The 24,626-nt window shown below is 42.2% G+C and overlaps 2 protein-coding genes across 2 annotated transcripts in view; one reads left to right on the top strand and one right to left on the bottom strand.

Annotated features, from left to right (window-relative positions):
- Positions 1-24,626, top strand: part of LOC135085891 (1-phosphatidylinositol 4,5-bisphosphate phosphodiesterase epsilon-1-like) — a 136,418-nt gene that overhangs the window by 100,052 nt on the left and 11,740 nt on the right. Inside the window, exons 22-34 of the mRNA XM_063980676.1 lie at positions 56-209; positions 12,570-12,700; positions 13,001-13,094; positions 13,640-13,735; positions 14,607-14,716; positions 15,062-15,210; positions 16,391-16,581; positions 19,650-19,778; positions 20,439-20,623; positions 21,306-21,497; positions 22,011-22,230; positions 22,830-22,954; positions 23,575-23,782. Of these exons, the coding sequence (XP_063836746.1) occupies positions 56-209; positions 12,570-12,700; positions 13,001-13,094; positions 13,640-13,735; positions 14,607-14,716; positions 15,062-15,210; positions 16,391-16,581; positions 19,650-19,778; positions 20,439-20,623; positions 21,306-21,497; positions 22,011-22,230; positions 22,830-22,954; positions 23,575-23,782 (1,984 nt within the window). The remainder of the gene's footprint in view (positions 1-55; positions 210-12,569; positions 12,701-13,000; positions 13,095-13,639; positions 13,736-14,606; positions 14,717-15,061; positions 15,211-16,390; positions 16,582-19,649; positions 19,779-20,438; positions 20,624-21,305; positions 21,498-22,010; positions 22,231-22,829; positions 22,955-23,574; positions 23,783-24,626) is intronic.
- LOC135086208 (cleavage stimulation factor subunit 1) lies at positions 799-12,016 on the bottom strand. The gene is made up of 11 exons (XM_063981007.1): positions 11,852-12,016; positions 11,232-11,318; positions 10,662-10,765; positions 9,520-9,674; positions 7,185-7,276; positions 6,395-6,533; positions 4,878-5,038; positions 3,898-4,048; positions 3,117-3,210; positions 2,192-2,342; positions 799-1,148 (listed from the first exon to the last, which is right to left on the bottom strand). Exons 1-11 carry the CDS (start codon positions 11,929-11,931, stop codon positions 1,058-1,060), a joined length of 1,305 nt encoding a protein of 434 aa, XP_063837077.1. The 5' UTR covers positions 11,932-12,016; the 3' UTR covers positions 799-1,057.

Here is a 24,626-nt window from a genome sequence, read left to right as displayed (position 1 = left end):
CAATTCGAAATCTAGTGACAAATTCAAACAATTTCATTCCCTATTCCAATTGCAGCAAGATCGCAAACCCCGAGGAAGACGACGCCAACAAGGAGCTGTCAAAGCAGATGTCAGGTCCGCTCAGCCAATACTACATCGCTAGCAGTCATAACACCTACCTGACCGGCCATCAGCTGAAAGGAGAGTCGTCTGTGGAGCTGTATAGCCAGGTTAGTGGACAATTTGATAATAAACAAAACAGTGTAGACAAGGATAAACAATTAGTTGTGTGTAGACAATAAACAACTGAATGTTTAAAACAATTATAAACAAAGTAAAAAGCCACAATACTTATCTGACCGGCCATCAGCTGAAAGGCGAGTCGTGAATGGAGCTGTATAGTCAGGTTAGTGGGAAAACAAGTGTAGACAAAAGTAAACAATTTAATGTTAAACAAGTGTAGACAATAAACAACTCAGTGTTAAAACAAATTTAAACAATACGTAAACAATACTTACCTGACCGGTCATCAGCTTAAAGGACAATCGTCTGTGGAGCTGTATAGCCAGGTAAGTGGACAATTTAATTTAAACAAGTGTAGACAATTAAAATGGTAAACAATTGTGTGTAAAAACAAATGTAGACAACGTTTAAAAAAAGTGAAATACGTAATTGATTGCATTAATCACTAGCAATATTTAAAAGTTTGAGCAGTATTTACGAGTTCGCCTATGAGTGAGAAAATAATTATGTTGTGTATGAATGGACTAAAACAAAGTTAAAGAGGTCAAGGTCAGATAAAAAATAACATAAACAACGTGCTTTTGCAAATATCTTTATTTTTAAATCTTAGCCTAAACTTAACCTAAAAATTTGAAAGTATTTTCATGCTTAATATAGCAAGATTTTACACAAATTACATACAACGTCAAACAACGTTAGACAATGTCAAAGAACGCTAGACAATGTCATACAGCTATAGACAATGTCAAAGAACGCTAGACAATATCAAGCAACGTTAGACAATGTCAAACAACGTTAGACAATGTCAAACACACACAGACAATTTGGTGTAACTTTAGTGCGTGTTCCTTCTATACCAAAACCTAGCTCTGTAGTCGTCACTGCATGTCAGGAACGCTGGTGCCGTGCCGGAATGGACTATGAACCTGGAAAAACAATGATTAATTAGTTAATTTGCCTTTAAGATTAGATTAATTAAGCCTAGAAGGATAGTAAGCGCAAGAAAAGAGACGCACTAGACCACTGGCTTAGATTTTCTCATACACTCTGACAGTTGACTAGTGAAAATGTATTGACAGTTAGCTTTCCCCCAATGACAGTTAACTTTCTCCCGGGACAAAGTTGGCCTTCACTGGTTGGGTTTTTATTGGCGGTCAAGCTGTAGATCCTGGATAACGAGAGGTGGGAATAATAGAAAATGTATGTATAGATGTTCAACAATGAACCGTCCTAGCTATGACATTGATAGAAGGGCGCTATTATCAACACTGGGTTTTTAGTTTCGATTTCTGCCATTTCACGTTTCAGTTATAAGATGACATAATATAAAATCATTACACCGAATACCGGGTGTGTTGAAAATGTTGTTGAAAAAGTGACACGTGAGGGTGTTTTTGTGTTGTCAAAAGTCAGCGAGACTTCAAATGTGCTTTATACTTGTATGCTCTGTCACGTCATTTGTCACCCCTCTCATACCTCAGGCACTGACGCAGTTAAGGCGTCAAATACCAACCTGGCACTCCTAGTGCCACGTGCAGAGGGAATAGTCGCTTTGTCAGGGAACATACAACCGAATTGAGAGCCTTCTTGACCCTCTCTAATTTACCAGAGGCAAATGGAGGATTTGTCTTACACTCTCACGCTCGCCAGACGGGTTGGGGAAGTCTGATGGTCATATATTTATCCCTAAAGTCACTTACAACATCCACGGAAAGAGTGGGGGGGTGGTCCTATCTTAAATATACATATATAACTCAAAGGTGACTGACTGACATAGTAATCTATCAACGCACAGCCCAAACCACTGGACGGATTGGGCTGAAATTTGGCATGCAGGTAGATGTTATGACGTAGGCATCCGCTAAGAAAGGATTTTACGAAACTCCACCCCTAAGGGGGTAAAACTGGATCCACGCGTATGAAGTCGCGGGCGGCCGCTAGTTCTACTATTAAAGGTATAAATACCAACCTGACAGCGCCGTTGTGCCCCAAAGACATCAGTTGACATCTGCTGGCACTCCTAGAGTGCCACGTGCAAAGAGAAGTGGTCGCTTCGTCTGGGAACATCACATAGTCTTCTGTGTGGTTGAACACGGCTTGCGCGTGGTGCTCTTGCTTGCCTGGCGAGAAAAAAACAGTTTTTTTTTTAAGATTATTAGCAATTTGTATTGCCCAAATTACTAATAGTCCCATTAGCCCCTCGTGTTAAGCTAAATAAGCTTGTGTTACAAGTGGGCTCACCACAATAGTCGAGCGGCGGTGGGATTCGAACCCGCGTTCCTCGGATCTCGAGTCGGTCACTCTGACCACTTCACCGTTCGGCTATCGTGGCTATAGACTATTTAGAACTTTCTTGCACGCAATGTTTAGCAAAATGGCGAACATAATGCCATATTATGGCATATTTTTCCAATTTAAGTGATGACAAAATTGACACCATTATTGCAAAGACTAGCTAATCATATGACATTACCTTGAAAGCAATTTATTGATATTACTTTTGCCCGCGGTTTCGCCCGCATGGAATTTTGTCTGTCACAGAAAAACTTTCTTATGTCCTTTCCCGGGACTCAAACTAACTCTATGCCAAATTTAATCAAAATCGCTTCAGTGAATTAGGCGTGAGAGCGTGACAGACAGACAAAGTTACTTTTGTATTTATAATATTAGTAGGGATTCACAACAAATTAAGTTTTCAAGACTAGACTTTTTGTTCATATTAATATAGCAGTAAACCGAATATGAAATATAGCTTAAGACATTAGTAGCTCAGTAAGATAGCTCAGTAGGATAGCTCAGTAGGATAGCTCAGTAGGATAGCTCAGTAGGATAGCTCAGTAGGATAGCTCAGTAAGATAGCTCAGTAGGATAGTTTAATAGGATAGGATACTTGCCCGTAGTGCCTGCGCCGGTGTATTGTATGAGGCACCTGCTGCTTGCCAGCTCCCATAGCTTGATGGAAGAATCCAGTCCCGACGTCATGAGGTACTGTGGAAGAAATGGATACATTATAACACTAACTTTTGACCCTAGATACATTTATAGGACAGTAGACTACCTTATAACCTTCTTGGGACATAAAAACACTACGGGACACGGATAGAGGCAGTGGGACAGCTAAAAGAACCTCGAAGCCAAACCTGTGTGAGATTTTTAAAAGTGGGACACTTTACCTGACAAATTTTTTTGGGACAGACACTTATGGGACACGGATAGAGGCAGTGGGACAATTTAAGAAGCCTTGAAATCAATCCTGAGTGACATTTTGTAAATGGGGACACCGTACGTGATAGACTATCGATGTAATGTAAAATCTTGGGACAGAAAGACATTTTACGGGACACCTTTGAGGCAGAGGGAAAGCTAAAGCAACTTTGAGATCGCCTCTGTGACATTTTAGAAAAATGGGACATCTTGGGACAGAGTCACATTACGGGACACGGATAGAGGCAGAAGGACAACTAAAATTACCTTGAGAGCAACTCTGTGACATTTTAGAAAAGTGGGACGCCTTAACCGACACCTTCTTGGGACAGAAAGACACTTACGGGACATGTTTTGTTTCACAATAGAGTAAATTATCTGTTTGGCTTAAAGGTTAACTGGTAAAGAATGCCACACGACATTAAGTTCGCCTTTTGTACCTAAATATTTAAATAAATAAAGTACACAAACCTTGCTGTTCCTTGTGAAAGCCACTGAACAAACTTCAGCGCCATCGTGCGCGTTTATGAACGTGTTGAAGCATCTGTTGGACACCGTGTCCCACAGCTTGACTGTCCCGTCCGCGCTGCCGCTGGCGAAGTATTTGCCGTTTGGAGAGAACCTGGGACAAAAATACAACATGTTTTGGTAGTTCCTGATAGTGTATCAGAAAGTTATCTGACAGATACGTTGAATTTAAGTTTTGAAACGAATAAATAAATAAATAAATAAATTCTTTATTGAATAACTTATTGACAGTTTTTAACAATAGGCTAATATAATATTTTAAACTATTATGTTGCATTTTTTACTATAAAATTATCACATTAATTTACTATATAATTATCAATATATAGATATTGTTGCAATAAATCCCGTGAAGTGATAATTTAATAGGCTAATATTAAACTATAATAGGTAAAAGTACATACGTGCCTGAACTAAGAATTATAATTCCTGTATCTCAGGCAGAAATGAAATATGTCCCATATTTCTGAAAGAAATACTGAAACAAATGCTAGGGTATGTTTCAGTAGTCCCTGATAGTGTATCAGAAACTTATCTGACGGATAAACTACAACCTTCAGTTTCACAGGTTTTGAATTGAAATATCGGACAAGGTCACCGGTTAGACCCTTTTTTGTTTTATTAAAATATTTATGAAGTGTTTCAAAACTTAAAATAAAAATATCATTTTAAACTAGCTGTGCCCCCGACTTCGTACGCGTGAAAATAGTTTGAATAACATTTCTCGTTTGTGCAAAATTTTTCTTTACTGCTCCGCCCCTATTGGCTGACTTATCCATGCCAAAGCCTACCTCAATAAATAGGCTATCCAACACAAAAATATTTTTTCAAATCGGACTAGTAGTTCCTGAGATTAGCGCGTTCAAGCAAACTCTTCAACTTTATAATATTAGTATAAAGTATAATTTTTAATCCAAACTCACCGTATCGAGTTGACCTGCTTCTTATGGTGATGAGTAGGGATCGGGCACACGAAGCACTGGCTGGTGGTGACGTCATAGAGCCGGATGACCGGGTGCGTGGTCGACGCTATGATATGGTCGCCTAGCGGGTGGAAAGCCACGCACAGGACTTGTTCGGCGTCCTAGATAAATATTATCATCAAATTATTAAAAAGAAAGAAACATTTATTACGATCACACAAGGACAAAAAGGTATATGGAAAAAAAAGACAGAAATATCACATAAAACATTACAAGGAAAGACAAAGTGTACTGAGCAGTGCCACCCTGACACACAGCGATGCCCATCGCAATGGGACCCCACTCAGCATATGCCGTGATTACGGAAACAGGAAATACAGTATCCTTGCATCATCATCATCATGATGAAGTCATTTAGTCTCCACTTCAGGAGCACGACCCTCTAATTTACCAGAGGCATATTTAATGCAAATAAATAATTTGAATTTGGCAAATAGAGGGTTTGGTCTACACTCCCCACGCTGGCCAGACGGGCTGGGGAGGCCTTATGTTCACATATTTGTTCTTTAGTCGTCTTTAATAGCATCCAAGGGAAGAGTGGAAATCACCCTCTTTATTATAAAATATAAAACTTTGGTGATAGAATAACTTCGTTAGAAGCTTTTCCTCGAATATAACAATTTGTAAATCTAATTTTTGAACATTCCCAAAATTTCTAACCACTAAGTTAAGATTTCTAGTGTTTCGTTCCCACCGCTGCAACTCCTGTATAGCCAGGATCTACAGCTTGACCGCTTAACCCAACCAGTGAAGGCCAAGTTTGTCCCGGAGAAAGTTAAACCGTCATTGGACCCGCAACGAAATTAATCAGAAGAACATAGGAGTTCGAAGTTAAGGTTCGACTTCCCTCCGTTGCAAAGCGGATGACAGGTGACAAACAAAGGTTTAGTAACCTTTATGAAAGGATATGCACCACGGACAATAAACATCAATTAAGGCTATCTTATGAGCTATTATACAGGGTGGAATTTTGTAATGCCACCTGGTGGGAAAGTACTCTTAATACTGTAGATAGAAAATTTTACTTAAAGAAAACATTCCTTTATTTTTGAAAAGAAAATGAACTGCATCAAAGATTTTAGATTTTTTTTCGAAAATTCTCTACCATGCCATACAATTTCCTGTAATAATTAAAATAATTTAAAATTTCATGGTTTTCCTTTCATTTGATTTATCAAGTATGTTAGAGAGATTTCATACTTATACTTAACCCTAACGATCGATGCAATAAAAATACAGGGTGTAATTTTTAACAGATTTTAGTTGGTTCGATTCCCGGGTGTGGCAAGCAAATTTTTGGAAATGTTTGAATGCAGTTTTATTTCTTTTCAAAAATTAAGGAATGTTTTATTTGCGAAAAATGTTCTATCTACAATATTAAGAGTACCTTAGTTTAGTGGCATTACAAAATTCCACCCTGTATATAAATTAATCAGAAGAACATAGGAGGAACTCACAGTGATAGACTTGTATGCTTTCTTCGCGGATGCCTTGGTGATGTCGAACAGCTTGATGCAGCAGTCTCGCGATGCTGAGACTAGGATCTGCTCGCGAGGGTGGAAATCTAGCGCTGTGATCTCGTCTGTGTGGTCGTAGCTGGAAGAAAGAAATATTTAGTAAAGCCCGATCTGTGAGCACGTAGAATTTCGTCCAATGACCCCAAGCTACCCATCCTTATCGCTCGCGCGTAATTATATTGCTGTCGCGACTGTGCGACGGGCGCCCGCAGTGAGTGTGCACGCAGACCAGACCAAGAAATTTTTTAAAATTATTTTAAAAAATTGTGTTTATTGTATAAAATAGGACAGTGAAACAATATGTTATGGGACAGAGTCATTTAGGGACAGATAAATATTTGGAACAGAAAGGCAGGTTATGGGACATAGAGATGACAAAAATGGATCTGTCAACAGGACTGGACCAGAGGTGATTTACTGTTTGTACTCCGAATGACTGTCGTGACTACACCAATCAAAATGGCGCGAATATTTGTTATGCGCAACTTTAGGGCCCTGTTACTTTTGTATTTGTAGAGATATTCGCATGATTCTTTCACAATTATTATTAGTTTTACTTACATTTTCAAATTTTATTAAAAGAAAAAAATTGGAAACTTGTCCATTAGTATCTTTAGAGTTACTAATGACGCCATGAAAAGTAGAGATTATTGTGGATTTTTAATTTTTGCATCTTCCATCTCAGTGCTAACCCGTGCCCTATTTTTATGGGGAAAATTGAGCAACTCACAGAGTTCTAATTACTGGATGTCCTTGCTGCTCCCTGCCAGGATCCACCTCCTCCGGAGCCGACTTGGCCAACATTCGCTCCACGTCCAAGATCTAAAACAATAAGATATTAATAAAATAATGTCACTGAAAATATAATAATGTGGACTGTGTGTACTTTAAAGATTTTCCTCAATAGGTGTTCAATTACAATTAGTGATGGGCCGACTATGGTCTTTGCCGACTAACCGACTAGCCGACTAATCGGTTTTCAAATTGCCGATTAGTCGGCCGACTAATCGGCAATGCCGATCATTCTAATACCTACTTGTCCGAAGAATAATAGATATCTAAAGATATCTAGATTTCTAAAGATATCTAGATTTCTAAAGAGATAAATATAACTTCTTGAGAAATGAGATTTCTTCAACATGAGAAAAAGTAAAGCAACATTACAATCACCTAACAGTACCTAAGGTAGATGTCATAATTTTCGACGGGGGAGGGGTCAGAAGAGGTGACAATATGATCGCCTCCTGCTGGGCTAGGATGCGCGCCGTGATATTATTCTTACTTATCGACGTTAAAATGGTATGGGCAAAATTGCGCTTATCGCGGCACGCATCCTACCTAGGCCCACTGTTTCCTCTTCACCCTCCACGGTGATGGTCAGCGAGCTGGGGGCGTGGGGGTTCCCCCGTCTGCATAGCACGGACTACCACCACCGTCGGATATGCAGAGCCCGCCATACAGGTGGGCAATTGCTGGGACGGACTGTGATAGTTGATGGCTTTGTCCGGTTCCCATAGTTCTTAATGAAAATGAGCCATAAGGCGATCTCAAGGGTTATTTATGTGGGTATTCCTCATCCTTCCGATGAGAGGAGCTTCAAATAATCTACCACTTCCCCGGTATAGGTATGCAATTCCATGCATTTTTCCCCCGAAAAAGGTCATTCATGCATTTTTTCCCCGAAAAAGGTGTCATAATTTTTATATGGACTTACATAAACTTTACACATTTTTTATGATTTCCTGGTCATTTTAACTAATCTTAACTTTGTATGAATTTAGACTGATTGCCAAAATTTCCATTCAGGTGAAACCACTTCTTACTGATTTTTTGCAGTCAAAAGTGGTTTAGATAAACGCCCTTGGTCCACCTCATAATCATCTTGGTGATTATGAGTTTTATTTCATTCACATATTTAATTTTTTTAATGCGCCGATTATAATCGGCATATTTTGCCGAATAGTCGTCACTAGTCGGCCGACTACAAATGATGCCGAATAGTCGGCTTTCCCGACTAGTCGGCGACTAGTCGGCCCATCTCTAATTACAATATTGGTGTTATTTGAAAGCCCTTAAAGAAAAACACATTTATATTTTTAATAATGATTAACAGGTACTATAAATGTGACTTTAAAAAAGCCAATGTTGCCCCTCACAGTCTCAGTTATAAAACCAAATAATGATCTCACGTGTCCTCTTTAACAAATGGATAACGATTAATACCAATTTAACCGTAAAACCGGAACCGTCAAACAAGAAAGATGGCACAAGCTATGGACAACCAAGTGACCCTGTAAGGGTTCCGTATTTTTTTTCTTTTGGGGTACAAAACCCTAAAAAGGTCCCTTTAACTCATCATCATCATCATTTCAGCCATAGGATATCCACTGCTGAACATAGGCCTCCCCCAATGATTTCCAATTGACCGGTTGGCAGCGTCCAGCGCCTTCTATAGTCTGGTCTCCGAGCACGTAGAATTTTGTCCATGATCCCAAGCTACCCATCCTTATCGCTCGCGCGTAATTATATTGCTGTCGCGACTGTGCGACGGGCGCCCGCAGTGAGTGTGCGAGCGCGACAGCAATATAATTACGATGGGTGGCTTGGGGTCATTGGACAACATTCTACGGTTCATGTGACATGCAATAAACGTTTTGAATTTGAATTTGAATTACGGCTCACAGACCGGGCTTTAGCTGCTTTTATGTGGACGTCTCACGCTGCGTGCCTTTTCCGGTACGCGGCCTCCACTCCAGAACCTTGCTGCCCCATCGGCCGTCAGTTTTGCGTACTGTGCCCTGCCCATTGCTGTAAAGGGATTAAGGGACTACATAATGAGGGCTATCGTTTTTATACTTAACAGTTGGCACCCCTGGCGATTGACAGGACCTTACTCTACAGTGGCGCCATCTTGATGAGTGCAAATGCGATAGTCCTCCTACCACTTTAGCGCTCACAAGTTGGCGCCACTGTCTTCGCTACTAGCAAGTGACAGGACCTTACTCTACAGTGGCGCCAACTGGTGAGCGCTAAAACGATAGCCCTCATTAGAATTTTGTAAATACCTTGATACTGGCGTCCACGCTGCCCGTAGCCACGAGCTGTCCGCACGCGCTGAAGGCGCCGGCGCGGCACGCCATCTTGTGTGACGTCACGTACGCCGTCTCGTACGTCGCCGGCTCCGGTGCTAAGGAGGAGGCGTCCATTTCGAACTCTAGGTCTGGGGGGACAGATAAATATTGGTTTCGTTTCAGCCAAATGACGTCCACTGCTGGACAAAGGCCTCCCCCAAGGTTTTCCACAATGAACGGTCCTGCGCTGCCCGCATCCAGGCTCTTCCCGCGACCTTTACCAGATCGTCCACCTAGTAGGAGGCCTGCCCACGCTACGTCTTCCAGATAAATATTATAATAGTATAGAACAAAAACGCTTCCCGCTGTCTGTCCCTGTATGTTTAGAACTTTAAAACTACGCAAAGGATTTTGATGCGGTTTTTTTTAATAGGGTGATTCAAGAGGAAAGTTTTGGCACTAAATAAAAATATGATCACTAGGCTTAGGATGCGCGCCACTATAAGCTTTTATCATTTTATCGATTTTGCGGAATAAGCCCATATATTTGTCGTCTAGAATCATCTATCTTTTTATCAGAGCTACATGCGCGCTATGATAAAATTTGATTGATGGGAACATGATTTTATTTTCTCCCTACATAATAAAAGAATAATTGACAAGAGAAAAACAGATTCTAAGTGTGAGAAGACACACATCCTACAAAATAGTTGTATCACAAAAACATTAACTTTAGTAGTTTTTTAACTTCAACAGCGTCATTTATAGTCTCCATTGGGGGAGTCCTCACTATTTTACCAGAGGCACATAATGTTGATATTTGTCCCTTAGAGTAGGCGCACACCGTTGATTTTTCGTCGGCCGATAGTTTAGTCGGGCAGTTGATCAGTATGGGCATGTATGGGAGTGCGCACACTACGCCGATTCGATTTGGCCGATTCTTCATACAAATTAAAATCGGGCACAACTATTGGCCAACTAAAAATCAACGGTGTGCGCCTACTCTTAGTCACCTCTTACGGCATTTAAGGGAAGGCGGCCTATTCTACTCTGTAGGAACCACATGGCTAAACGAATCTACCCTTATAATAACTAGCTGCTCCCAGTTTCCCAAGATAAAAATACCAACGACTCACCCAAACCAGTTGTCCCGAGTAGATGCTCGGCTCCGCTGGACGCTGCTAAACGGTCCTTGCGGTCAGGCTCGTGTTGCAGACCGACCATCATTAGGTTCAGGAGCCTGGCATAATACAGAAATAATTATGTATTGATGTGTGGATACCCCATTTATTGTGCGACAAATTAAATATTTTTGTGATTACTTAAAAAACACAAGCATTTTTGTACAGAAATAGTTTTGTTAAATTCTCCATACAAAACAGCAATTTCATATCATTATAGCTTAATTTTGTCTCAATCTACACATCAAAGTAAAAAAAATTAGTTGTAATGTTAAATTAAAAAAGACAAAAAATTTGCAAGGGAATGTTTCATTAAATTCTCCATACAAAATAGCAATTTTATAGGTAATTTCATAGCCCACAGTATTATTTGCTCAATACAACTTTCTTATAGAACCAACAAGATAATAAGAAATACCATAACTCCAAATTAAACAATTCGAAAAAATACCATTTTTCCATACTCATCGGGTTGGCTTTGCATTATTTCTATTACATCTTGTAATTCAGGATTGGAAACCTTACCTATCGCTCGGTGGGCACGGAGGGTCCGCGTGGACCGCAGCAGACAAGGTCGCTGCGATGGGCTGATAGCCATCATAGTACAGCTGACTGTAAAGAAGAAACAAGTTATACCATTTCATTGAACCAGTGATTATACAATTAATTGTTTTATGATAGTGACAAAAAAAAATTCTATTTAAAAATATGTAAGAAGGTAGCTGTTACAAGTTAAAATTTTAAAGATGCTCTGAAAGAGCCTTTAATATGAAAATCTTGTGATAATAACCTTCCTTCTAGCACAGTCAAGTAAAAATACAGACAGAAATTCAGTTTTAAGAAATACGTGCATATGTATAAACTCAAATAAATTATATAAATTGTCAAGTGAACAAATTTATACAAATAATACCACTTTTCTCAACATTTAATTAGAAATAACATTCAAAACATAACCTGCAAACTATGAAAGTAATTTATAATTTTTTTGCGAGAAAAAGCTTTTATAGGCTAAATGACGTAGAAATTAGATGGTATCGTTATTGAAAGGCCTTGTTTGGGCAAATTTAATCCTACATAAGCTTTAAATACGTGTTTTTACACTGTAAATACCACGCAAACAAAAAACATTTTTAAAACATTACCTGATAATCATACGGTACAGAAGCTCCCGGTTCTTGACGACATTCTTGCTGTCCACAACTTCAGAATTGTTTTCCTTCATTTTTTACAATAAACAAGACACAAATGTCAAGGGAAATAATTATTTTTCGCCGGCGATACAAAGCGCAACCACAGCAAAACAAAATTTGACAAATGAAATTGAATGAAGGAATTTGACGTTACTCTACTTTCTCTATTGATTTTCTGAGGCCATAGACAAAATGGCGCAGGTTAAGTTTTTGTTCCAAGAATATAGATGGCGCTTACACACAACTAGGTTCAGAACCTTAATAATAGATGGCGTTCGTCACACCAGCAAGTTCTAAATCATAATAATAGATGGCGTTCATCACACAACCAGGTTCGAAATCTTACTAATAGATGGCGTTAAGTCACCACAAAGTTCGAAAAATGATTGATAGATGTCGCTGTACATAGTTCTTACTTTCAACTACAGATGGCGTTGTACATCTAACTTAGTCTCTAACTCTAAAACTAGATGGCGTTAGCACACTACAAAGTTCTAAACATTAACAATAGATGGCGCTGTACACAGTTCTTGCTTTTAACTACAGGTGGCGTTGTACATCTAACAGACTAAAATTCTAAAACTACTTAGGTAGATGGAACTATTTCTACACTTTCACATTCAGAAGTGAATAATCGAAAAAATTAAAGTATTTACAATTATATTTCCAGGTTTTGCTCACTGGCTGCCGCTGTGTGGAGCTGGACTGCTGGGACGGAGACGATGGTAGTCCTGTCATCTACCACGGACACACATTCACCACCAAGATCCCGTTTCGAAGAGTCGTCGAGACAATAGCAAGGTACAATTTTTTATTCGGAGACATTTTATAATAATAGCCTGTGACTTAATATTGAAATTATTACCTACGCATGTTGAAATTACCTACGCACGAAAATTGTTTTCAATCAAATCCTTTCACTGTCTTTATTACAAATTCACACCAATCAAATCCACGAAGTATTAATTTTTCGTTGGCCTTCGATGGTTGGGTCTTATGGGGGTCAAGCTATCCTACACATGAGTTGCAGCGGTGGGAACAAAAGATGGGAATAATATTCCTGTTTAGACAAATTAAAATCAATTTTGTAAATTTCCACAGGAGCGCGTTCGTAGCGTCACCTTACCCTCTGATCCTGAGTATCGAGAACCACTGCAGCCTGCCGCAGCAGCAGGTCATGGCCAGCACATTTGAGGTCAGAATACGGCTACCTAGTTATCCTTTCCTATAATTATCACATATTTTTATAATTATGGGCATAATTATTGGCGATTAATAGCATGATAACATTTAAAAAAAACACAAACATTCCGTGCAACAATTTCACAAAATTTTAAAATCATGGAACCTCCATGACTATTCTTTAAAAATATTAATCTTACAGCTGAGTGCCTGCTCAAAGTTTATTTATTAATGAAATAAACAGCCACATTCATAAAACACATAAAACAAAACAAATTAATTAACACATTTATTTGGGACTCTGGTATAGGTACCTACTTACTTTAAAGTGCTCTTTTTTGGAGTCACTTAATTTTTTTAATATACTTACCTACTATTTTGCGATCATCACACGTTTGTTTGTACAACCCGGTCGAGTTAACTGCGCACCTGGCAGTCGTGACGTCACATCGACTGGTACTGACGGGGTTCCAGCGAAGTGCGCAGTTAGCTTGATAGCGTTATTGTCAAAATGCATAACTTGGAATCGGTAACGTTACTGGCTGCGTCTTCATCCAGGCAGTATTCGGAGACAAGCTGGTGACGTCGTTTCTGTTCGAGGCCGACTACACCGACGAACCGCGCCTGCCGAGTCCGGAACAACTCAAACACAAGGTAATAAGGTTCAATTTTAAATGACTCACTTTTGTCCATAACTTTGTCTAATGCCCGTATACACAAACGATGCTTGCTTACACAGAAAAGACAATAAATTATTATCTTATCTTATCTTAAGTGAAGCAGCAAATCGAACGCACAGCGTTGAATAGAGTTCTGTGATTGGTTCGTGTCACCCTATGCGTCCACGCGCACTGTGAGACATCAAAGTAATGTTTGTGAATACGGGCGTAACCTACAGACCCCTCCCTTTCGCCTGTGCTCAAAGTCAAAGTCAAAGTTTTTATTCAGTAGGCCCTTTCGGGCGCTTAAACACGTCCCAAATACTTGCCCTACCACCATTTCTGGTCGTGGACAACATTTAACTGGTGCTGAGAAGAAACTAAGGCGGAAGAAACTCAGTACAAGAATCTTCCTACGTTAGAGCCAATATTATGATGATGATGATGACCAAACTACGAAATACCCAATGTTTCTGTATAGCTTGGCGGTCCAGAATCCGTAAGCAAAATATCTTGGGTTCAATTCACACCTGATGCAATCGTCTTGCAAGTTTTCATTTTTTTTTCTGACTCAGTGCCTGAGGTAAGGGACGTCAAACGTCAGCGAGACTTATGTCCGTTTTCACCATCAGTCCCTAATTTTTAAGTGACCCCTATGAAAACAAAACTCCTGTTTTGTTTAGGGATTGATGGTGAAAACGGGCATTACTTTCAGATTTTGATGCTCTGTGCCTCTGTCACGTCATAGATGCCAATGTCACCCCTCCCGTGCCCACCTCAGGCACTGACTGTAAAGCGCTGGACTTATAGCTCAAAATAGGAATACTTTTGTTCTCTTTCCACCTAAGCCATGACTTGTTTTCCAGGTGCTAATAAAAAACAAGAAGCTGCTACCCATTGAGTCCAGTCCCACTGTTGGACTAACGGGAGCCAGCTCGGCGCAGGGATATGGAGGTGTTCTCGCTAGTGCTTTTCGGTAACTACCTACATTTTGTCATTCACTAAGCCTACAGCGTGTGTGAAAGATTTTAATTATTGAACTAGGTATTAACTACATCCCATCAAAAACAATACTTGTCAAAAAAACCAAGTCTCGCAACTCAGTTGTTCTACGGTAAAAAGTTGTGAGATCCATGTAATACCAAGTCCAGGCCAGGAAATCTTCAACGTTTTACATAAATATATTGACTTGGCCATCGCATGAAAACACGTGTAAATTAAATTATTTAGTTCGCTCGCCTTTTTGTACTGAACATTGTTGTGTGTGCAATAAAGTATTTAAAAAAAAAAATGGAGTCTAAATGACCTGATGATTCCACAGGAGCTCCAACGGCATCCGGCAGACCAGCACATCTCTCCCGGAGCAGAGTAACAGAACCAGTTCCATCATGTCCAACCAGTCGGCCGGCAGCTCGCTCACGGAGTACTTCTCCGATGAGGATTATGATGAAGATGATGAGGAACTAGATGGTGAGATATTTTTCATCATTCCAGCCACAGGACGTCCACTAATGAAGTGCCTTCCGCACTTTAAAAGACGGTTGAATTCAAATTTTTCAAATTCAAATTATATTTTGCGAAAATGGGTTTAATCCCGTAGGTGTTACAATTTTTCAAGTAGGTATCTCCATCTTCCTTTAGGTATGCAAAATTATGACTATAGGTAATTGTCATTTTTGAAAACGGCTGTATCCAGCACTTTCCTGCAACTTTTGATGATCTGGTGATACGGGAAGCACCTGTATGAGAATAGCACTCGATCGGTCGTTGTGCAAATACTTGGAAGAGGCCTTCTTCTAATCGAAACGAAAAGAAATCAGTTGCTAATATTATTTTTGGGCATTTTACACAGCGCCATCTATTTACTTTAGTCTCAAACTAAGCAAACGATTTTGTATCTAAAGCCCGGTCTGGGAGTACCTACGTAGAATTTTTTCCAATGACCCCAAGTTACCCATCCTTTTTTTTTTTTTTTTTTTTTTTTGAAGGGACGCGCGCTGGTAGCTTGAAGAGCTTTTCCAACTTCACCGGGCAGAGTGGCGAGTACAGAAGGTACTCTAGCCGTTTGGCGATCGTCGGTGCGCGTGCCGACGAGGCCGAGTGTGGGCTTCGCGAAGCGAAGCCCAGGCTCGTCCGCGTCGGTCGCAGACCGACGTTCGCGATCGGGCCGTATCGAGCGCATAAGGCGCCCGATCAGTGGCGAACCCAACTAGAGGGTTGCCCACCGCGGTGTTGGACCAAAGTCCAGCCTACGGCGGGCTCACTCTAGTGGGCCCGATCGAGGGGGACTACGGACGCGGCCTGAGGGCGCCACGGTAGGCTCGGACCTCGGCTCAGGCCGTGTCCGGGGGACGGATTGGGGTTACCCATCCTTATCGCTCGCGCGTAATTATATTGCTGTCGCGACTGTGCGACGGGCGGCCGCAGTAAGCGTGCGAGCGCGATGGGTAGATTGGGGTCATTGGACAAAATTCTACGTGCTCGCAGACCAGACTTTACTATAGCTAATTTCAAAGATTGTTATTTTTTTTAAAACCTACACACTTTTTACACCTAAAAAATGTTGTTTATAAAATTCCTGCACATAATTACTGTAACTTTCTTCGATTATCTCGTTCTTCAGCGGTTAATAAAAGTCTTATTTCCACAGAAAAAGAACTGCACAAGATACTCAACTCCATGGAGGACAAGTGCGGTCGGACTTCTCTGTCGCTCTACCAGAGCTTCCGCAGGAGTGAAGGAGACGGCGAGACCACGTCGGGGAGTGTCAAACACGCCCCTACAAGGAAGAGGAGTAACCAGATAGCGAGGGAACTGAGTGACATGGTCACTTATGTACAGGTGAGTGACAACATTCGTTAACTCCTCCTAATGTTCTTCTGATTTATTTCGTTGCGGGTCCAATGACAGTTTAACTTTCCCCCGGGACAAACTTGACCTTCACTGGTTGGGTTATGGCGGTCAAGCTGTAGAACTAGATCCTGGCTACACAGGAGTCGCAGCGGGGGAACAACACTCAAGAGGCAAAGGTGGAGTAGTACACTTTTCTGTCATACTGAGCTGATCAGTAAGATCAATTTATTAATCTTCATTCGTATACTTTTGGAAACACATTTAATGAGGGCTATCGTTTTATACTTAACAGTTGGCACCCCTGGCGATTGACAGGACCTTACTCTACAGTGGCGCCATCTTGATGAGCGCAAATGCGATAGTCCTCCTACCACTTTCGCGCTCACCAGTTGGCGCCACTGTCTTCGCTACTAGCAAGTGACAGGACCTTACTCTACAGTGGCGCCAACTGGTGAGCGCTAAACGGTCATTCTCCGGATCTGGATTATTTTGTTGATTACCCCGACCTTTTTTATTTTTGAATTTAGAGTAAGTTTAGGTAAAACATTTCAAAATAGACATTATTACGAGCATATTTTTTATATTGGCCCATCTGTAGCAAGCAGGAATAAAAAGTTATGCGACATCAAAATTTTCATGGTCGGGGTAATCAAAGTTGGGAGTCAGAGTAATCAAAAATAAAACAAAATATTTTATTTTCTAAGGGTTTTTTAAGTTATGGTAAAATAAATGTTATTATAACTAGCCATTTGTTATTTTGATGTATAAACGACAATATTGTAAAGTTTCAACAAAATCTGTTAAGTAGTTGTTGCGTAAAAGAGTAAAAAACATACATATATGGGACAGAAGGCGTCCACAACAGTCCTCCATCGCATTCGGTCTTGAGCTTCGTGTTTGATCTCGCTCCAAGTCTTAACAGTGCGCCGCTATGTTTTTTTGGCGCGACCACGTTTGCATTTTCCCTGGGGGTTCCAATCTAGAGCCTGCTTGGGGATGTGATCGGGGTCCCTTCGCAGTGTGGTCGATCCAGTTCCACTTGCAGCGTTTAATCTGCTGAAAGATCGGTATTTCGTGGCAACGTTCCAAAAGTTCGTCGTTTGAAGATTTTGGAGAATTCGGCGAAGACAGCGGCTGAAGAAGATCTGCAGCTGGTGCGAGATGACCTTAGTGACCTTCCACGTTTCACGCCCATAGAGCAGAACTGGTTTGACGTTGGACTTGATCTTGCTTGGGTCAATTTCCGTGACTGCCATACGGCTCGAAGTTGTGCGAAGGTAGCTCTGACCTTGGCAATGCGCGAAGTGATGTCCTCTTCGGTACCTCCAGGCTCTGAAACGATGCTCCCGAGGTAAGTGAAATTGTGGACTCGTTGGACATCCTCTGCACCAACGGTGTGCAATTCCTCACTCCAGATCGCATCTCTTGGGTCTTCCGGTACTGATACCCTTGCTTTACCTTTTTTCGGCACAATAATTAGAAGCCCCTTATGCCAGTCGTCTGGGAGTTCCTCTTCCATCCAGATGTTTTCGAAGACAGGTGTCAGGACGTTAACGGAGGAGTTTACATCGGCTTACAGCATTTTAGCGGTGATAAGGTCGAGTCCAGGGGTCTTGCCAATTTTGAGGGATAATATTATGTATTAATAGGAGAAAGGATTTCATTTTAGTAAAGGGTAATTTTGCTTATTAAACGTTATTTAGTTAATCATTCATTAGTAAAATTACAGTATTATTGATTACTCGGTGACAAAAGTCGGGGTAATCAAGGTCGGGGTAGTCAAAAAATTAAGGTTTATCCTGAGCCCTGCCCAATCTGTAAGTTGAATCCCATATGTTTTAATACACAAAAATGCGGTTACATGGACCATTATTCCTGTACATTCTCAAGAACTTTCCATGTAAAGAAACCTAAAAAAACAGGATAGAGTAAATCAATCGTGCACTGAACCAAGGTCGGGGTAATCATATTCTTATCTCGATAACTCCGAAATCCTGCGACGAGTTGCATTACCGATCACCTCGGCACGCAGGCCACCACTAAAGGTTCACGGGGGAGGATAGAGCTCGTTTCTAAATTGCGTAGCTAGGGACGTAGGCGCACATTAGTGACGTGTCGGGGTAATCACGGTTAACGCCCGGACACAACTTCAAATAGTTATTTTACAAAACATTTTAGTCATATAGTTATATCGTATTTAATTTATCAATGTTTATTTAATCAGTAATCGATTACATAAGCATTGAAAGCGGTAATAATAACGGATTAATTTATACGAGCAAATTTGTTCTGAAATCGGGAGCGCGGACACGCCGTGGTAATAAATTTTTGATGACTCACGTTTTTTTTTAAATTACTTAATTAACTATTATTAACTATCTCTGTGGTTTAACAACAAGAACCAAAGTTATACTATTAGATAAAAATATTTGTTACTAAAATATTATGATATTTGGGTACTTTTTGGCCCCGGACACGTGATTTTCATGGCCGGTGGAATGACCCTAAAACGATAGCCCTCATTGCCATCCGGGTGAAACAGTCTGCTCTATGCCGCTGCTCAGTCAGCTCTGCAGATCAGAAGAACCGAGAGCGGCTCTCCGAAGAATGGGCCCAAACAAACGCCCCGCTAGCCCCCACCTGTGGAGGTTTAATAACTTTTTATAGATGTCCGATCAGGGCAAATGCCCTGACGATCCCCGGCCCTCTCGATTACGGCTTAGGTCTTTTGAAAAGTCAATGAATTCCGACACAATTATGAAAAATAACAGTGGCTAACTTCTTCTTCTTTTCGTGTCGACAACAAACCTACACAGTGTCAGCCCAAAACTCCGCCACAAGAGTGGCGTTGTCAGTAGCACTCATCAAATCCTCCTGAGTGCAGTTGCTTGGGCACTCAGGGCACGACATCAGGTGCTTCATCGACTGGGGAACAAAACCGCACCTGCACTCCATGCTCAAGCCATCCAAGAATCCCCACCTGGCCAGATTGTCCTTACTACGGCCAACCTGCGTCCGAAGTCTATTTAAAGACTATAAATTACTTTTATCTTCAGGCAATAAAGTTCCGCGGCCTCAACCCGCTCTCCCCCCGAAGCTCGGTGAAGCAGCCGAGCACGGCGGCCAAGGACAGTGCTCCGTGCAGCAGCTTCGAGTCTTCGGAGAGCAGCGACAGCGCCGGCACTGTGAGTTTCTTTCCAATCAATCCCACCTGCAGCCGTCTTCTAGGCGGCTTAGGCGAGTTTACTACAAACGTCTTCGCTAGCGACTGTGCAATTATGCAGAATGGCAGATTGTACAGCGTCCCTAGCGGATACTTTCAAGAACTAAAATAGATTTTTGACGCACTCGCTAGCGACGACGTTCAATGAAAACTCCCACACTGGAACCATAGGCAGGACTAGTGTAACACGTTACCCTACGTTGTCGACATTCCACCAGCTCACACGAAGCGTCTCGCTGACATTTTTATAAAATTGAACAACTAGTTACTTGTACTATAGTTCGCTGCCTACTGCTGTATTTCCCGCACATTATAAACCGGGTCTCTAAGAGGCGAGAGAGAATGGGCATGTATGTCCCATCCTAGACTGAATTTCACTTACATATCGATCGAGCTAACTGCGCACCTCGTTGGAATGCGACTCTCTCTCTCTCTCCGCACACCTCCTCGCGTTCGCCCCGTCCGTCTCAGAGAGTTTAATGTAACGTCACTCACGGCCGCAATGTGCGTGTTAACTCGATCGTTGTAACGTTATGTGTGATTGCAGTCCAAATACCTTCCTTGTTCTGCATAAAAAAAGAGCAAAGGAAGCATCGAATAAACTTAAATATCCTTCTTCCAGCAACTAGCGCAGCAGTCCCAAGCCTCCACCACCAGAGCTCGCTGCCTCAACGCGCCGGCGGTCCACCACCCCTGCTACCGCTGCTCGTCCGTCAACGAGGCCATCGGCAAGAAGATCTGCAGGAAGCACTCGCGGGCACTGATAGCTCATACCGAGACGCAGCTCGTGAGGACGTACCCTGCTGGGTGAGTCATCATCATCATTTCAGCCACAGGACGTCCACTGCTGAACATATGCCCAATGATTTCCATATCGCCCGGTTGATAGCGGCCTGCTTCCAGCGCCTTCCTTATAGTTATCTTTATTAGGTCGTCGGTCCACCTTGTGTCCCACGCTGCGTTTTCCGTTACGTGGCTTCCACTCCAGACCCTCGCTGCCACATCGGCCGTACTTACTATGTGCCCCGCCTTGAGCTGGGTGAGATATATGAGTATAATGCAGCCCGCATTAAAGAGACCAGTGCGAAATATGGGTCTCTCTCCCGGCTTACCCACTATAATACGACTGTGTCTACCGGAGCCCAATGAAACGAAGCCGCAAGTTATTGTCCTAACCTGGACATTCGTCCACAGCTCCGGCTCAGGTTAACTCGCGTCTCGCACTCGAGCGAGCCTCTCTGGCTGCGAGAGGACCCCAATCCCCTCCTCTAGTTATTTTTACAGAGGAGGACAAATCTTTATGTAGATTTGTTTTGTTTTATTTTTGGTACCAAGCAACGGAGCGTCCTAGCCAGCTCAGTCTGACACCCCGTATTAGTACGAATCCCCCTGTCCGCTTTCTGCGATGAGGGATGTGTACTTAGGATGCCTACAGACACAACCAAATAAATATTTTTCTTTCTTTCTTTAACAACAAATTTCCCTACAGCCTAAGAATCGACTCGTCCAACTTCGATCCAGTAGTATTCTGGTCGTGCGGCGTCCAGTTGGTGGCTCTCAACTACCAGACTGAGGACGCGGCGATGGCGGTCAACGCGGCCATGTTTGAGAGCAACGGCTGCGTGGGCTTCGTGAGGAAACCGCCCGTCATGTGGGACCCTAAACACATCGCTTATAGACGGTAAGATACTAGAATAGTAATAAATTCTAGATGGATTCGAGCAGCGAGAAACCTCCATAGTCTAAACTTCGAGCTTCTTCTATGTTCTTCTGATCAATTTCGTTGCGGATCCAATGACAGTTTAACTTGCCCCCGGGACATACTTGACCTTCACTGGTTGGGTTTTTATTGGCGGGCAAGCGGCAGATGCAGGAGTTGCAGCAGTGGGAAGAAGAGTCCCGTAAATTTAGCTGTCTGTCAACTTGAGGTGATCCCTTTTGCGTCATGATAATTTTCTGTGACAGAATGAAATTCGGACGAAACTGTGGGAGAGTAAAACCACCTACACTCTTCCTGTAGATGTTATAAAAGGTGACTAATTAAGGGACAAATAATGCGAACATTAGGTCTCCCAACCCGTCTGGCCAGCTTGGGAAGTATTAGCAGTATTAGTAGAGATTGTCGTCCGCCTGCAGCCTAGACTAAATGATCTGACGATATTATTTTTTAAGAACTCTTTTGATCTTCTTCCAGCTTCAACCCAATCGACAAGGAATTCGACGGGATCCACGCAGCCCACCTGACACTCGCAGTCATATCCGGGCAGTACGTCGCTGAGAACGTATACTCGTTCTACAATGCCTTCGTGGAGGTGGAGGTGTTGGGAGTGCCCGCTGACTGCAGGAAGATCAGGACCAAGGTGGCCAGGAGGAACGCGCTGAACCCGATATGGAATGAGACTTTTAATTTCAAGGTAAGATAGATAAAAATATGTCTTAGTTATTACTATACACTAGCGGCCGCCCGCGACTTCGTACGCGTGGATCCCGGATGAATTTTGCAAAATCCCGTCTTAGTGAGCACTAACATTCTAAATGGAACCCCCATGCAAAATTTGAGACTCCTAGCACTTGTAGTTTCTGAGATTTCGTGATGAGTGAGTGAGTCAGTCAGTGGCATTTCGCTTTTATAGATATAGATTTTTTCAACATTATGCTGGTCAGAACTCTGTTAGAGAGAGGAGATTTTGTGTAATAAAACCCCTATAAAAACCTATTTTCAGAAAATAACAGTCAAGATGTTGACGAAGCATTTAATACTGTTAAATACTTATTGACACTTTTCTCGTTTACTCAAAAACGTAACCTCGTTACTTTTTATGATTAATTTTAATATCGGTAAATTAATAACAACATAGGTGTTTAAAGATTTCTTTCGTAACCACGTCTTACAAATCAATTGGAGTACCTCAAGGCACGATTTTGGGCCCATAAATTTACTGTTTTTATTTGATTTTGTTTTTCTATGTACAGAAATACACGTCACTAACTCTAAACATAACTTATCTTCCAGATAAACTTCCCAGAGCTGGCTTTCGTCCGCTTCGAGGTGTACGACGCTGACACCAACTACATGCTGTCCCAGAGAGTGATACCGCTGCAGTGCCTACGACCCGGCTACAGGCATGTCAGGCTTCGGTAAGACCTTTGTGCTAAGAAAGCTCATAGCAGACTTATCAACTCGGAAAGGGATCAACACCGTATCGCCTTTTGTGAGCTGTCAACCGCAAAGCGAGGAGTGGAGGACAATAGTGTGCGTTGCAGTGTGAAATTTTATAAAATTAGCTGACCGCCTCGAGTTGATACGATTTTTTTATTTTTTTATCATTTGGATAAACACAGTATTATGATATTTTATCGATAGATTACGATCCCATTCCGGGTTGATAACTGCGCTACGTCCTAAATTCTTACCTATAGTCACATTTTTTTAACCATAAAACCATAACAGCTAAGCTCTTAGCCTGTATCTTAACTTAACCGATGGAAAGTAATGACCAGGCTGAAGATGGAAGCGAGCAAGCTTCACCCAAAATCCTAAACCACAGAGGGACTGGCTAAAATTTTACTTCGATCACTAGTATTTTAGTCTCCACTGTCAAGTCATACCTACCTAGTTTCTGGCCTGGAGGGGGGGAGTTATTTTTTTTAGGTTAGATCGTTTGACTTAACGATTCTCCGAGATTTCCAGGGGGCAGCAGCCCTCCCCTGCCCTCCTGGTTACGCCCATGACTGACGCCATAACAACACTTTCACAGGTCCCCAACAAACCAGCCTCTCAACATGGCCTCCCTGCTCATCTTCTCCCGATGCTCTGAAGAACTAGCAGGGGAATCGTGTCGCGGTGACGTGGAGCCCTCGTCGCCACGCGAGCGGCGCAAGATTCACTTCTTGGTGGTCTACGCAGTGGCACGACATGAACCGTACTCTATACTGAAGGTCACGAGGGATACCACGGCCAATGAGGTGAGTTGACAGCTTAGACAGTTTGTTCGTTTCAGCCAAATGATGCCACCTTAAATCGTCGGTCCACCTAGTGGGAGGCCTGCCCACGCTACGTCTTCCGGCCCGCGGTCGCCACTCGAGAACTTTTCTGCCCCAACGGCCATCGTCTCTACGAGCTATGTGCCCCGCCCACTGCCAGCTGCCAGCTTAGACGAAGCAGGAAGGCGCTGGATGCAGGCCGCTAGCATCCGGTCATCATGGAAATCATTGGGGGAGGCCTATGTTCAGCAGTGGACGTCCTATGGTTGAAATGATGATGATGATGGTCGATTCACAATCAGTAAAGCCACAGTCATCGTGTTCGTTCATTGACAAGTGGGCATGCGTTCAGAGATAATGTCATCATCATCATCATCTCAGCCACAGAACGTTATCTGCTGAACATAGGCCTCCTCCATTATTTTCCACATTGCCCGGTTGGTAGCGGCCTGCACACAACGCTTTCCTGCTATCTTTATGAGGACGTCGGATGTCTAGATAGAGAATGTGTGAAAGAAAATTTTGCACTGTGCCGGTGTACTGTGCTGGAACTGTGTTTGAACTGTGATTTCACTAGTGTGAAATTGATCTTTAACTCTAGTTTTTGGTGTAGTTTATCCACTTGAGAATCTTGAGATAGGTTTGGGGTAAATCTCCCCTTACAAACTGGGCCTACACTGGTTAATTTTTTATTGGCCAAGCTGTAGATCCTGGCTACGCAGGAGTTGCAGCAGTGGGAACCTGAGGGAATAGTCATCGTGTCTAACTTGTATTTCCCAGGCAATAGCCCAATGCCTGACCAAGACGGGCGTGTGCCGCTCTTCCC

Source organism: Ostrinia nubilalis, chromosome 30 (genome assembly GCF_963855985.1).
Source record: "Ostrinia nubilalis chromosome 30, ilOstNubi1.1, whole genome shotgun sequence".
In the NCBI taxonomy this organism is placed as follows: domain Eukaryota; kingdom Metazoa; phylum Arthropoda; class Insecta; order Lepidoptera; family Crambidae; genus Ostrinia; species Ostrinia nubilalis.
This window is presented reverse-complemented; position numbering and strand designations above follow the sequence as displayed.